The 14,803-nt window shown below is 40.7% G+C and overlaps 1 protein-coding gene across 3 annotated transcripts in view; it reads right to left on the bottom strand.

The window, feature by feature from the left end:
* The window catches only part of KIFAP3 (kinesin associated protein 3), a 154,196-nt gene that overhangs the window by 121,929 nt on the left and 17,464 nt on the right, over positions 1 to 14,803 (bottom strand). For all 3 annotated transcript variants that reach the window (XM_034778758.1, XM_034778756.1, XM_034778757.1), the window contains exons 7-10: positions 14,212 to 14,336; positions 13,639 to 13,737; positions 11,822 to 12,000; positions 9,202 to 9,364 (exon numbers count right to left, since the gene is read on the bottom strand). In XM_034778758.1, the coding sequence (XP_034634649.1) occupies positions 9,202 to 9,364; positions 11,822 to 12,000; positions 13,639 to 13,737; positions 14,212 to 14,336 (566 nt within the window). The remainder of the gene's footprint in view (positions 1 to 9,201; positions 9,365 to 11,821; positions 12,001 to 13,638; positions 13,738 to 14,211; positions 14,337 to 14,803) is intronic.

Genomic DNA, 14,803 nt, shown 5'->3' with positions numbered 1-14,803 from the left:
GATCTAAGTTACACTAGTTCAGTTGCATAACTTACATAACTGAAGGTGATGTAACTTAGGTCGACTTACAGCGGTGTCTATACCGTGTTATGTTGATGGGAGACGCTCTCCCACCGTGCCTCTCGGGGAGGTGAAGTACAGATATCAATGGGAGAGCGCTCTGCCATCAACTTAGTGTCTCTTCACCAGACCTGCTAAATCAACACTGCTGCACTGATCGCAGCGGTGCTGATTAAGCCGGTAGTATAGACATGACTCATAGACTTTAAGGTCAGAAGGGACCATTATGATCATCTGGTCTGAACCCCTGCATGATGCAGGCCGTGGTTTCTAACTTTTGACCATGTTAAATTAAAGGAATAAAAAAGTATCAGACAGTAATAGTTTCCAACGAAGGAAGAACAAACACCCACAATGTGCAATGAATTTCATTCACACTTTTTTGGCAATTCTTTCCATTCACTATCAGCAAGTAGTGTGAATTTGATGAACAAATATTTTATTATAAAGGCAAAGGAGTCGATCCCAGCCTCAAGTACCTTGCATAGTGCAATGTTAATCACGGTTTTGATACTGAAGCCTCTACTCTTTGATAGCTTTACATATAGTAAAATCATAGGCAAGATTTTAAAAAAAATCAGTATTAAAGTTAGGCTCCTAAATCTATATTTTGGTGTCTAAATAAATAGCCTGGTTTTTAAAATGTGCTGTGAACCCAAAATCCTGCTGAAGTCAGTAGAAAAAGGTGGGTTTTCAGTAGAGCTGAGCAAGTAACTGATTTTTCAGTTCAGAGGCCGAACTAAAAAATCCCCCTGTAAACACAGTTCAGGTCAAAATGAAATCAATTTTTTCTTTTCAATTTTTGTCACTGAATCCAAAAACTCACTTTTTTGTTGTTGTTGTTTTGGTGTTTTTTATCCTTTTATTTTTTTCAATTGGCCACATTTCTAAACGGAACACCATTTTGAAACACAGAAGTCAAACAAGACATTTCAAAATGGTCACAACAAAGTGCAGACGTTTTTCTTTTTTTAATCTTTTTTTGGATGAAACTATTCATTGAATTCAATCAAATTTGTGAACAGTTTGAGCCCTGAAAAATGCATTTTTTGCGTGACTACTACTGGCTGACAAAATGTCACCCAGCTCTAGTTCTCAGTAATATTGAAAAACAGGCCATTTATTCAGACACCGAAATATGGATTTAGAAGCCTAACTTTAGGCTCTTATTTTTGAAAACTTTGGCCATACTCACCACCAATGATAAAAAAAACACTCAAAATAAATCCCTTAATAATTACTGCTTTCCAACAAACTGGTCTCTTTAGCTGAACTATTACTTAAATGTGCTTGAACCAGCATCTACTATAAAGAAATGGAGATACCCCAGGCAATGTTCACACACCCAGTATTAGAACCAGGTGCTGCAGAGCCACCTTAGGAAAAAAGGTTTCTCAATTTAATTGGGAAAACAGGAGGAAGCATAAATGTTACTGCCATTAATAACGTCAAGCAATCCTGATATGACTTTACCTCACCCTGACAGCTGGACATGTGCTTTTTGTTAGGGTCTTTGCCACATCTGACCCCTATTGTTTGCTCACTTGATCAGGTAGAAAAATGTATGCTTCTTTATAGGATAAACGAGGCCCATTAAAATTGCAAAAACACTACAGTAGCCTGTAAGAAGCTCCTTACTCAAACAGATGTGTGAAGCTCCATAATAAGTTCACTACAAAAAGTCTAAGCCAACTCATAAAGAGAAAACATCTACTTTAAACATTCTTAAAAGAAACCTTCATAAAAGCAACAGAATAGTTAAAAAACCCACAACCCTTTGTTAATTAGAAACGAGGCTATTTCTGGAGTTTTTAATCAGCAGTCTGAATACAACTCAGCACGATTGCATAACGTACAATGAACTGGTCATCAAATACACAAAATTTGACTCCTTAGTTCTTCTTTGTTTTGCTCATGAAAACCTATGTATTAAAAAAGGAAAAAAAACGTCAAATCACCATGGAAGATTTCAAAAAGGGCTTTTGACAGCAAGACACTGCCTGAACATCTGTCAAGGAAACCAGCAATGACAGGCAAAGGCAGCAATACTTGACTTCTGAATGATCAAAGCTGGTTAAAGTTGTAGCCTGATGTGAACAGCTCTGGCCATCTCTAACACTAAGGAAAAACCAGACTGCCTCATTCAAAAGAGCTCAAACTATCACAGAACTGAAGAGGCCTTCCTAAGGCAAGGTAGATGACCCTGTTCCTCACAGCATGTTGACATAAGGTCTCCAGAGCACAGAGGATGCTTTCATATCTAGAATAATGTTATGAAACCTAGATCAAGAAAGGATCATGTTCCCTAGTTGCAAGAGAAATCCCTATAGCCAATTTGGCTTGATCAGATCATTGTACCCATGAAACATGGAAACTATTATATTGGAATTGTACACCCACCAAACAAATATCCTCTCAAACAACCCACCAGATGGATGCGTGCTTGAAAGTCTTAAGTTCTTTTAAGATGTACACTCACTGAGATCTTTAGACTCCAACTCTCCAACACAAACCTTATAAATAACTGCTGACTGTGCCTTATTCTCTCTTGCAAAGTCAAAATTTGAAGTACTGCAACTCAATGACTCCAACACTCTGTCAGTAATTCACCAATTTTTCAGTTTATTCCAACCACTTGAGTACAGTCAGACCTAGGTTTTTAAGTGACTAGTGATTTGGGTTTCCCAAATTGAGACAATTTAAAGGGACAATTCAAAAAGTTATGGCCACAGGCCCTCTGAAAACCAAGTCCCTTTCAGGTGTCAAGTTGAGCACCACAAAAGTGGGGCAATCAAAGTCACTACACTTAAAAATGTAGGCCTCATCCTATATCCCAAGGAAAGGAATACTACTTACATGTTATGGACCAAACCCTGTTCTCTGCACTCAGCCAGAGTAACTCTACTACAGCTCTCCATGCAGAAGGAGATCCACCCTCCAAGCATCTGCACAGTTGCTATTGCAGTAGCTTCCATGATGCCTGTGGCTCCTCTCTGCAGGGGACAAATGATAGCCAATTCATATACTGGTAGTGGATACACCAGCTATACTACTGACTTGGCATCCAAGCACATCAGAGTGCTGGGAGCTCCCAATGCACCCCACGAGCAGCCTCCCACCACACACAAATGACAGAACACTGCTTCTGCTGTGCACGGCCCTCTGTTCTCATGGAGAAGGAGGCAATATTTGTCTCCAAGATCACGACAGCTAAACACTTTTAAAAGCACATGCAGTGCTAATGACAGAGACACATGCAACTACATATAACATGCTTATTAAAAGAGCGAGATACCTGCAGCAGTTGTGGTACAAACTGTGCCATGGGTGTTTCAGCAAGGCTAGCGACTGAAGAGAAAGTCCATTGTATGCCCATACTAATTTAATTGTACAAAATCAGCAGTCTCTGGACACATTCCCTTTGTGCAGCTTGTGCCTGGAAACCCCAACCATAACAGGGTGGCTCGTGTGCCTCTGTCCTGGCTTCTGGCTAGCAAGCCTGAGTCTGAACTTTCCTGAAAGGAGCTAGCTCTTGGAGATTCTGAGCATAACTAAACTCTGCTGTACCCAATTAACTTAGGAGCACACAGTAAGCTGCAAGAGCAGTCGGTTTTCACTTCTTCAGAACAGGTAGGCTGCACTGAAAGCAACAAGTTTGGTTTCACACTGCTGCTGACTGACAAAGCTATATGTGGAAGCAGGCACCAGGAACTATTTCGAACTGGGAGAATACTAAAAAATGGAGACCGAAGAAGAGCAAAGAACCTTCCACCACCCATACCCCTGATCTCCCTTGCATCAGCCAAGAGGCTCTGAGGTGAGAGAGGAGAACACAAAGAATAATCCTTCTCCTTCAATGTCTGTCACTCTATGCCCCCTCCATTCGCTCAGCTGTAGAATCCCTTCACTCTTTCTGCCTGCCTCTCACAGCAGAGTCCATCCCACCAACTCCCAGCCTTGGCACATGCCTAACCTCAGATCCCTCGACTCCTGCGCCCATGCTGCTTAATGGCTCTGGAAAAAGCCAAAGGACCCTACAGACTTCCTATGCTACAATGTCAAACGCTACTTCTCCATCTCATGAGTCTCAATCCCCACATATGTGCCCACAATCCCTGCCCATTACCAATCTGCAACCTCAACTTCCTCCTTAAATGCCTACTGTATTTAATTTATACTCTCCTTTCATACCCGCTGCTAAAGGCATGATATGCATGAATGTTAAAATGCAGTAGCCTAATGAGCTGACAAGTTTGACCCTGTGGTGTTAGGAACTGTATGGTTAACTTGTCAACAGCTGCTGAGATGCATTAGCACTTGAAGATGAACTGCAAATGTAAACCAAAGTGAATTTACTTGAGTAATATGCATTCAATGTCCTAGTAACCAGGATAAGAGGGGTATTTGACACTTAAAAATAATTTATTTAATACTGAAGCCCGGTTGGCCAGTTTTGCTCAGCTCTGATGTACAAAGTGATGTATTTATTACAGATACTGCACCTAGGAAATCTTGTTGAAGCCTGGAACTGACATAGGGTGTAGGGAAAGTAGGCTACAGTATTTTGGTTATGGTTTCCAAATATAAAAGAATAATATTTTGAACCCCAGAAACTGCACCAGATACAAACATTAAAAAGTAGATACGTGATGGCCGTAGGCTCCAGCTCCATCATGTTACCCTAAAGAGTTGTGACATCTCAGAATAATGCCTTGTGTGTCATGACAGATTTTTTGTATTGCAGTAGCACCTAGACACTGTTCAAACACAGAACAGTCTCTGCCCCAGCTTACAAGTTAAAGTTTCATCTGTACCGAAACCACAGGTTGTGATTGCAGTTTGTGCAGACATACCCGAGCTAGCTAGATTAAAGCTAGCTCAGGTTCAGAAGCAGTGTGTGCTTCGGCACAGGCTGTACAAGCCCACTCAGAACCCTGGCTAATTACTTGCGGGGTTGGTTGATTTAAAGCTAGCTTGGGTATGTCTACTCGAGCTGTATTCACATCCTGGACTACAGTCTAGACATACCAATAGTTGAACCTGCAGCACTTCATTGGATCTAAAGAAAATGACTTTTCTGTTTAGATAGCCTCCCTCATCCCAGTTATCGCTAAATGCCATTTACCCCACTACCACCACCCTTCATCTGGAACTGGGCATAAAGAGAAGGGATCCCAAATGCTGTGCACCCCCACCCTCCCCCCAAAAAAACAAACCACCTCTGTTTACAGCCCAGAGAGGAATGGTGTGAAATGCAGCACCCCGGCGCTGTTTGCATGCAAAAAAGTTTGGAAGAAATGACTTTTAATCATCACTGACATTATTCGCAGCCAGGATTAAGGATCACAGCGTTAGATCCTGTGCTAGTGTAAACTGGTGCAGAAAACTCATGCATTCAGTTCAAGGTGCATTTCCTAGAAGACCTCCCAATAAAGCAGCTGTCATGGATTCAGTACATTCCAGTTACAATATATTGGGATAACATTTCACATAGCCCCTTTTTTCCCAAAGCACTATATGCATTATGGACCTAGTAATGCAAGAGCAAAACTCCCATTGAAAGCAGGGTGCTCAGCAATTCACAAGGCCAAGTTCAATTAGGTACAGACTCTCTGGACTGCTGCAGCCTCTGAGTGGAGGGTGGCAGCCAAATGATACACAGGATTCTTCACAGCAGTGTTTGGAGGGGAAATTCTGTGCAGTGATAGCAGGACAAACCTCCATACGTGCAAAACACAACACAGGTAGAGCTGGTTGGGAAGTTTTCAGTGGAACGGTTTTGTCAGAAAATGTAAATTCATCAAAACCAACAGTTTTTTGTAGGAAAGGGTCAGTTTTAACAAAACTTTTGTCAGAAAGGTTTCACGAGTCCAGGATGGACTTTCCACATAGACACAGAACCCCAGAATAGCCAGTAACCCAGTGGTTAGGGAACTCACCTGAGATGTGGGAGAGACCCAACTTCAAATCCCTGCTCTGCCTGATTCAGACCAGGGACTTGAACCCAGGTTTCCCACATCCCAGGTGAGTGCCTGAACCAACAGGCAGGCTATTGTCTATTCTGGGGTCTCCCTCTTTTTGTTTTTTCGCAAAACATTTTGAAAAGTCTTGTTTCATCCCAATATGGGGGAAAATTTTTGAAACCTCAAATTTTCATGGGCTGGGACAACTATTCCCCACCCAACTCTAATCAGGCTGCACTATTTACACATAGATAACAGAACTTCATTTTTAAGTTTTATATGAAAAATTCACATGTATGGAACACAATCTATCTTGAGGATAAGGGCCAAAGCCAGCCTTGCCTAGATTTGAATTTATCATTGTTGCATGGAGATTATTCCACACTTGATGTCTAGTGGATGGGGGAAAGCAGAAGACATGATATATCTTAATTTTAGTAAGGCTTTTGACACAGTACCACATGACAGTCTCATATGAAAACTAGGGAAATGTGGTTTAGATGAAATTACTAGAAGGTGGATGCACAACTGGTTGAAAGACTGTACTCAAAGAGTAGTTATCAATGGCTCACTGTCAAACTGTGAGTGTGTATCTACTGGGGTTCCAAAGGGGTCCAGTAGTACTCAATATTTTCATTAATGACTTGAATAATGAATTGGAGAGTATGCTTATAAAATTTGCATTTGACCCAAAGATGGGAGGATTGCAAGCACTTTGGAGGACAAGATTAGAATTCAAAATGACCTTGACAAACTGGAGAATTGGCCTAAATTCAACCAGATGAAATTCAATAAAGACAAGTACTTCACTTAGGAAGGAAAAAATTAAATCCACCACTACAAAATGGGAAATAAGTGGCTAGGTAGTCGTACTGCTCAAAAGGATTTAAGGGTCACAGTGGATTACAAATTGAGCATGAGTCAACAATGTCATGCAGCTGCAAACAGGCTATCATCATTCTGGGGTGTATTAACAAGACTGGCATATGTAAGACATGGGAGGTAATTGTCCTGCTCTACTCAGTACTGGTGAGTCCTCCACTGGAGTACTGTGTCCAATTCTGGGCGTATACTTTATGAAAGATGTGGACAAATGGGAGAGAGTCCAGAGGAGAGCAATAAAAATATTACATGGTTTAGAAAATCTGACCTACGAGAGAAAGGTTAAAAAAAGCTGAGCATATTTACTCTTGACAAAAGACGACAGAGGCGGGGACCTGATAACAGTCCTTGAACATGCTAAGGCTGCTATAAAGAGGACTGATCAGTTCTTCTCCATGGACAAGTAGTAATGGGCAACAAGGGAGGTTTACATTTGATATGAGGAAAAACCTTCTAACTATAAGAATAGTTAAGCAATGGAACAGGCTTCTAAGGCTAGGTCTACACTACCCGCCTGAATCGGCGGGTAGAAATCGACCTCTCGGGGATCGATTTATCGCGTCCCGTTGGGACGCGACAATCGATCCCCGAATCGACGCTCTTACTCCACCAGCGGAGGTGGGAGTAAGCGCCGTCGACAGGAAGCCGCAGAAGTCGATTTTGCCGCCGTCCTCACAGCGGGGTAAGTCGGGGATACGTCGAATTCAGCTACGCTATTCATGTAGCTGAATTTGCGTATCTTAAATCGACTCCCCCCTGTAGTGTAGATGTACCCTAAGAGAGATTGTGAAATCCCCATCATTGGAGGTTTCTGAGAACAGTTTGGACAAAGACCTGTCAGAGATGGTCTAAGTTTGCTTGGTTCTGCCTCAGTGCAGGGGGCCAGACTTGATAACTTTGAGGTGCTTCCCAGCCCTACATTTATACAATTCTATAAACCACTGTCATCCCCTTCGGCACAGCCTGAGGTTCAATTGCTACTCCGTGTACCTTTCTATTTTTCCATTTGTTTCATTCTGAAGAAAGTGTTTATGTCATACATTCCCGCCCCTCAATTCCTCTTCGGTTTATATACCCTGAGAATCTTCCATCTGTATGGAGAATCATCATCAAGCGGCCAGGACCCAAACTCCATCAAGCAGGAATTTTACCTTAAACATCACCTGGAAATCAACTGGTATCAAAGTGCTCCCTATGGCAAATATTGTTTAGTAAGTGGGCAAACAAGTTCTGCTCTTAGTTGCAATTTCCAAGTGGTGTTAAGGTGTTATAGTGTGTACTGTGGTAATCCAACCTGCAAGTGACATAACTGCAGGAAAATTCACATCTAAAAGAAATGGACATAACCTTATTTGCTACTGACAAGAAAACACATTCTTGGCAACCACTATCTGGAATCCAACAAGACTCCCAGGTTACAAGCCTTAGCAATAAATGGTGGGCATAGCCATCCACCAAAGGCTCTGATATAACTGGCCATTTCCTCCATACTACAAGCACTGAGTGTTCTCTCAGTTGATTCTCTGATCACATCCCTATGTTAAGATACCAGGAAAGCTATCTAAACTACTCCACCATAAGAAACTGACACACAGAGCTGGATGTCCTCAGACACTACAACCCCGGCATTCTTAACTACCCCTGGATTGAACCTTTCTGGCATGTCCCCAGTTACCCGTAATGGAACCTGTCTGCAGCCCCCCTGGGAACCGCGATCAGGCGCTGAGGCGTGGAGCAGGGCTGTGGCTGGGAGTCGGGGCTGCAGCTGGTGCCGGGCCATGGCTGGAGCCCGAGGCTGCAGCTGGAGGCCGAGCAGGCCTGGGTGATGCTCCCTCCCTATACCCCAGGAGGGCTAGCCTGAGCCCCGCTGCACTCCCTGAATGTTCCTCCAGCCCACATCACTGTTTGGGAACCACTGCTCTAACAGGATTAGTATGGACACCAGAATCTTTGTTCCTCATCAGGTGGTCAGCAATCCCATCCTAGCAGTGGGGTCTCCATCCCACACCCAGGCATACAACCAAATTAACTAGGATCAAAAAGACATTAGGACTCACATGTGTGTGTAACTTGCTATAATCTTCTTGATAATCTTCATCCAAAAAGAAGATTTGAGACAGGACAATAACTGGATTGCCAGTGGCAAGAGATGATTTCTTGATCAAGAGGTTAACAATTGCTTTTTTGAGGGAAGTTGATACCTTGTCCTTCCATAGGAAGGGGCTGACAAAAGCTCAATAATAACAACGATGCTAACGCTGCTGGAAGGGCTGCACAGGGACAAAAGAAAACATACCTAGAAGTGCAGTAAGTTTGGGAAGCAGCCCAACTTGGACCATCTTGTTTCTCAGGCCCGTGTCAAAGGAGAGGTTCAGTAGAAGTCGAAGGGTGATATTCAGCAGGTCTTCATGCTCACATGGTACCATTTTCACCAGTTTTTCCACAATATCCATTTCAACCTGTATGAGAAGCATGAGAAGTCACTAAGCCCACAACCTACCCAAACCTTCACTTTTGTTAGCAACTATTTTTTAAATTATACTTATAAATGAAAGCAAAAGCCAAGCCGATAGTTAAAAGTTACTACAGTGTCTCGATTCAAAGTGGCTTCACCTTCCAAAAGTTTGGCTTTGTGGCTAAAAATTTTCTAGGACTGCTCTCTGGCTAATTTTTTTTTTAAAAGGAAGATTGAGCTAATGGACTCAGCCATCTTTGGAGTATCAGATGAATAGGAGAGGGGAGAAAGAGGGGGGGAAGACCTCAATGGGGATTGGCGCAGGGATCCACTTGCAGAGTGACTTGCAGGATCAGGGGTCTAATCAAACACAGATAACCTTGGAGTGATCTCCATTAGAAGTCAGACAGATACCCAACTGAGAGAGAGAGACAAAACTGCTATCCAAGGAGTATGAGCCATTTCCTTGCATGTTTGAGTGAGTTCCTAGGCAGGATTCGGTATGTACTCTCATAATGTCATGCTGCCCTGTATTTTAATTTAACAGAAGCATTAAAGTGATCTTGATAGGTGTATCACTAAGATTACAGGACATAATCTAAGGACTGAGCAGCAGTATCATTTTCTGATATGTTTTCCTTACCAGCCCAAGAAAAGACATCTGATCTTTGACTGACAAGTCTTCAGAAAGTTTTTCTCACCATCTTCTAAGCTACATCTGTCTGCCGTTACTGGCCATAAGTGTATTTAAGTTAGTTTGAACCCTTTACGCTCTTACCATATGCATTAGGATTGTGTCTGTAGCCCATCTTTCAGTCAGAAACATGCAGAGAATTAACTCAAAGCAGCAAGAAGACTGTTAGCACCACGCTGGTGATCTTCATAAATATGCTATATTATCCAAATTATTTTCATTACACTAAATCTCTTTGAGTCCAAATCGACCAATAACAATTTCTGCCTCATTGCTTTAAACATAATTAGCAATGATGGCACTCAAAAGCCAAGGTGACAGACATGATACAAACACCAAGATAGATTAAATGATCACACCATTAATAGTTTTGCCCAAATAAGTAAAACAGGATAAAACCTGAAACAGCTAAACTTGGCTCATTTTGTCCCCAAAGGTTATTTAGACACAGCTAAAATGAGAGAAAACCTACAACTTTCAGAATCCTATCTCCCGCATCAGTAGCTTTCTCACTGTATGGGAAAAGTATTTTTTTCTAAAGTATTATCCGTATTATGAAAAAAATGCATGTGAAGATAGCCAAGCTAAGCTGTATGGTCTATTTGAAAAATGTTCAAGGCTGTCCAAAAAGTTCACAATAAAATAAACATTAATTTTTGTTTTGTTTGTTTCCAAACTAAATCAAACGGAATGTGGAAAGTATGCCAGCCAATCAGCTGGTGGGATAGCTAATCCTTATTAGACCAGTAAGGTGCTTCAGGGCAGTGCATGATTATAGACTGATCTCAAGAGCACATGATTTCACCACCTAAGAAATACAATAAATTCCCCAGAAATACATTCTTCAGGGTCTTACAAATAAAGGAAATACCCTTGTTCCTAATTGTATGTAAATACACAAGAGCATGACAGTCACTAAGATCCAACTGTCTACAATTCTCAACTCATTTTTACTGCATTTATATATATACACACCTTTTCAACTCAGGATCCAAAATGCATTAGAAGCAATCGTTAAGTGTCATGATTTCCCTTTGAGGTTGGTAGGTAGGTTATCCCCATTCAACAGATTGGTGAACTGATGTAAACTGATAAAGTGACTTGCCAAAGCCACAAAGGGATTCAGTGAATGAGGGAGTTGTTGAATTTGTCGGCTCACAGAGCCAAATAAAAAAAAAGTCCTTCCATTTTCCCAAGGACATGAAATTTCTTACCACCCACCCGGGTTTATGGAGAAAGTCCCTGCATTAGCAGCCAGCAGTAGCAACATGAAGCACGTTTGGGCTGCATTCTACTACAGTGTGGAAGATCCTGCTGGCTTGGGAAGGCAATAGCCCAGTCTAGCAGTCTGCTAAAGTGTAACCAGATCTCCTTCCTTGAGACAACAAGAGCTAGAGATGAATGTCAAAAAGAGCGTCTGGTTGCAGGCTGTTTTGGGGAACCTCCAGATGTTTGGATAAATACCCAGATTTTTGGATGCTTATACCAATCTTTGCAATTCCTCTCTTCGCCATCATATTTACATGTAATTTTGCTATGGTGAGACTAGCTCCCTACATGATTCTATATGTAGTTTTCTATAGCGGTCCCTGCTGGGGCTTGCATTACATTTACTGTAGTCCTTTCATAGTACTAAAATCAGGGCTACAATTATTTTAAAAGGGGGTGGGATGCAAGAGGTTTATTTCACTTTCATTGGAATGCCTGACCCCCTCTGATCCAATGAACAACCACCATAGCATTTCTGTAGATTGCTACAAGACCTACCATGTCATTTTTGTTCTCCATAAAAATGCTAAGTTTCTTCAGGAAAGACACCACCAGAATAAGCAGCTCAAAGTTCTCTCGGTCCAGTGCTTTCACTAGCATGTGGACAATGTTCTTGTTCCTCATCTTCAGCTCTGTGCGTGTGTCCTCAGCGAGGTTCAGCAGCAGATAAAGAGCAACTAACATCAAAACCAATCATACCAATAGGTCAAAGATACTGGGACTATGTCAATCTACATCTACATTAAATGTTTAGGATGGGATTTTCAAAAGTGTTCAGCACTGACTGTACCCTACTGATTTTAAGCAAGGCCAAAGTTGAATGCTTTTGATTCCCATTTAGAAAAGAAAGTTAGAATTACAATCCATTTATTATTTTATATAGGTTTTGACAATATAGTTTTATAAAACTTATGACCATCAGCAACTTTTTTTTTTTTTTTTTTTTTACCACACACAAATTCCAGGGAAACTATTAAAAAAACAAAACATTCCCTTGCGGTGATTGCAATCCAAAAATTTCAGCAGAATGCGAAATGCATTTGAAGTGAAATTAACTAGAAACTGTTGAATACTAGTCAATTATGCTATTTTTATTGTCCAAGCTAAGAAAAATCAAACAAAACAAAGAACAGCATTAATGCTAAAAATAAAAATAGGGGCCTAATTCTCCACTGCTTTGCACCTTGTGCGGACTCTTACACGTAAGCACAGTAGAAGTAGAGTGTTACCATTCTGATCACTTTAGACAGTGTAAATGACTACACGAGGTGCAAAGCAGAGGAGAATCAGGCCCTACATTTTTGCAGTTATTCCAGTTTTAATTATGTTGCTAATAAAAGCTAAGAAGTTTCTGGAAATACGTCATTTTTTTAAATTTGACAGTGTTTTCTTCATTTACCTTTCTCCCAATTCTTTTGCAGATCTGCATCTGCCTGCCAGACCTCAACATGTTTTCTGGCTGCTACAGGACACACACTGCGTTAGCACTCTCACTGCCTGATTAGAGTACTGTAAGCATAGTTTTTCCCTGATCACTGCAGAGCTTCATTTTTAAAATGATGAAAATGTAAGATTATTACAAAGACCTCATTTTAAAAAATCATTACTTCACTTTTTACAAGTGAACTTAGTGCTGGTGTAAAGCACTAGACTGAGTGTCTTGGAAAAAGAACTATTCCATGCACAGAACAGACATAGTACAGAAACAATGCAGACACCTTCACAATGCTCCCTGCCAGTGACCCTCAATCCTTAATAAATGAATTATGCATACAGGTGAGAAGCTTGTCAGTCTCCCTGGCTCATTTTATGGTGGGCTTCTGTACTGAGAATACCAACAAAGAGGCCCACTGATACTCCTTGTAGTGGTAGAACTGGGCTAAGAACCATCTAGCGTGTTCTGAAGAGATAACTCAAAAGGAAAAGAAATACAATTTGCTTTATATACATATTTAAGTACTAGATCTGCAGCTTGTACAAATAGGCATCTTTATGAATTTCAGTGGAGCTATAATAGTTTGCACCAGCTGATGATCTGGTCCTTGCAAGACTCCAGCACTATTCAATGGCAGGAGCAATGTCACCAGCAGTATGCAGTGTTCTGGCAAACACACACCAAAGTTCTTTCTTTGAGATTGGCAATTACTTAAATAATGTGTAAAACATTGCCAAAGTATGCAGATTAAGACTATTTTTATTTTTCTAACTTGTTAGTAAACATCCTCCACACTAGTTAAAAGTTCTCAGCAAGTCCTGGCCCTTCATGCTGTGACAAGGATCTCCTTGCCTGTTGCTTATGTTTTAGGAGTTCATACCTCGCAGCAGCTGTTCCTGCTTGACAACCAGCCCCTGGTACTTTTTATAGGTTTTCTCATAATCTTTTTTCAGGGTTTGATTCTCAGGATCTTCATCAAGTAAATAACTGGAGTTAAGGATTGTATAGTAATAGAGCAAAAGACACAGGGAAATTACAGAGTGGGGACAAATATCAATCACAGATGTTATTTGATCACCAGCCCGGACTACATGTCTGTGTAATAATAAGAGGATGCCCATGGGACAATGTTTCTATTAAAACGTGGTCCACACTATGGATAGGTTTAGGAATTAATGGTGTTAAGGATTCTACTAGTAGTAAAAATGTCCCATATAAGCCATACTCCTGGTAAACTAAAACACTTACATTAAAATCATTTTTAAGAACAAAAAACAATCCCTTCTCCAGCCCAAATTTTTCACTTTTGGTTTTCATCTGTTCTAGTCCTGCAACTAGATTTTGTGCTCTCTTACTCATCTTCTGTATTGACATGAGTTACTGCACATATAGTTCATTTCAACCACTAGGAATCAGAAAAGCTGAAAGTTGCCCAGGCACAGAGAGAGGATATCAGCTTTCTTCTTCTTGGTGAGTTCCTCCTGCCAGAGCTCATGTCTTTTCAGCTCATGATCTATGATGTTCATACACAGAGCTCCAATTTTGTAGTGTGTGATTAGTCCATGAAACTGGGAAAAACTGTTTAAAAAAAGATATGCAGTATATGAGAGAAATAAAGCCAAAAATCTGTGTTCAAAACTGGGATAGTAAGATCTCATAGTATTGCACAATCTGACTGGTTTTCATTAGAGTTAGTCGAAAAAAATTCAGTGAAACAGTTTTCTATCGGAAAATGCCGTTTTGTCAAACTAGAAGCATTTTGTGAGAACATGTCAATTTTGATGAAACCTTTGATAGGAACAATTCAACTCATTTCAATTTGATACAGAAAAAACATTTTTTTGAATTTGTCATTTCAGTTTATCTTGTTTAATTTTTAATAGTTCATATTTTAATATGTCTAAAAAACAAAATGTATAAGTCAAAACGAAATGATACTATCTAAACTAAATGATTTGGTGGAGGTGAACCAAATTTTTTTGAAATTTTCATCCACAGGAAATTTTGATTTTTTTTGGTTCGGATTTGGAACACGCACAAAAAAA

The sequence above is a fragment of the Trachemys scripta genome, chromosome 8, assembly GCF_013100865.1.
Source record: "Trachemys scripta elegans isolate TJP31775 chromosome 8, CAS_Tse_1.0, whole genome shotgun sequence".
Lineage (NCBI taxonomy): Eukaryota > Metazoa > Chordata > Testudines > Emydidae > Trachemys > Trachemys scripta.
The sequence above is the reverse complement of the archived record's forward strand: the minus strand, read 5'-3'. Positions and strand labels throughout refer to the sequence as shown.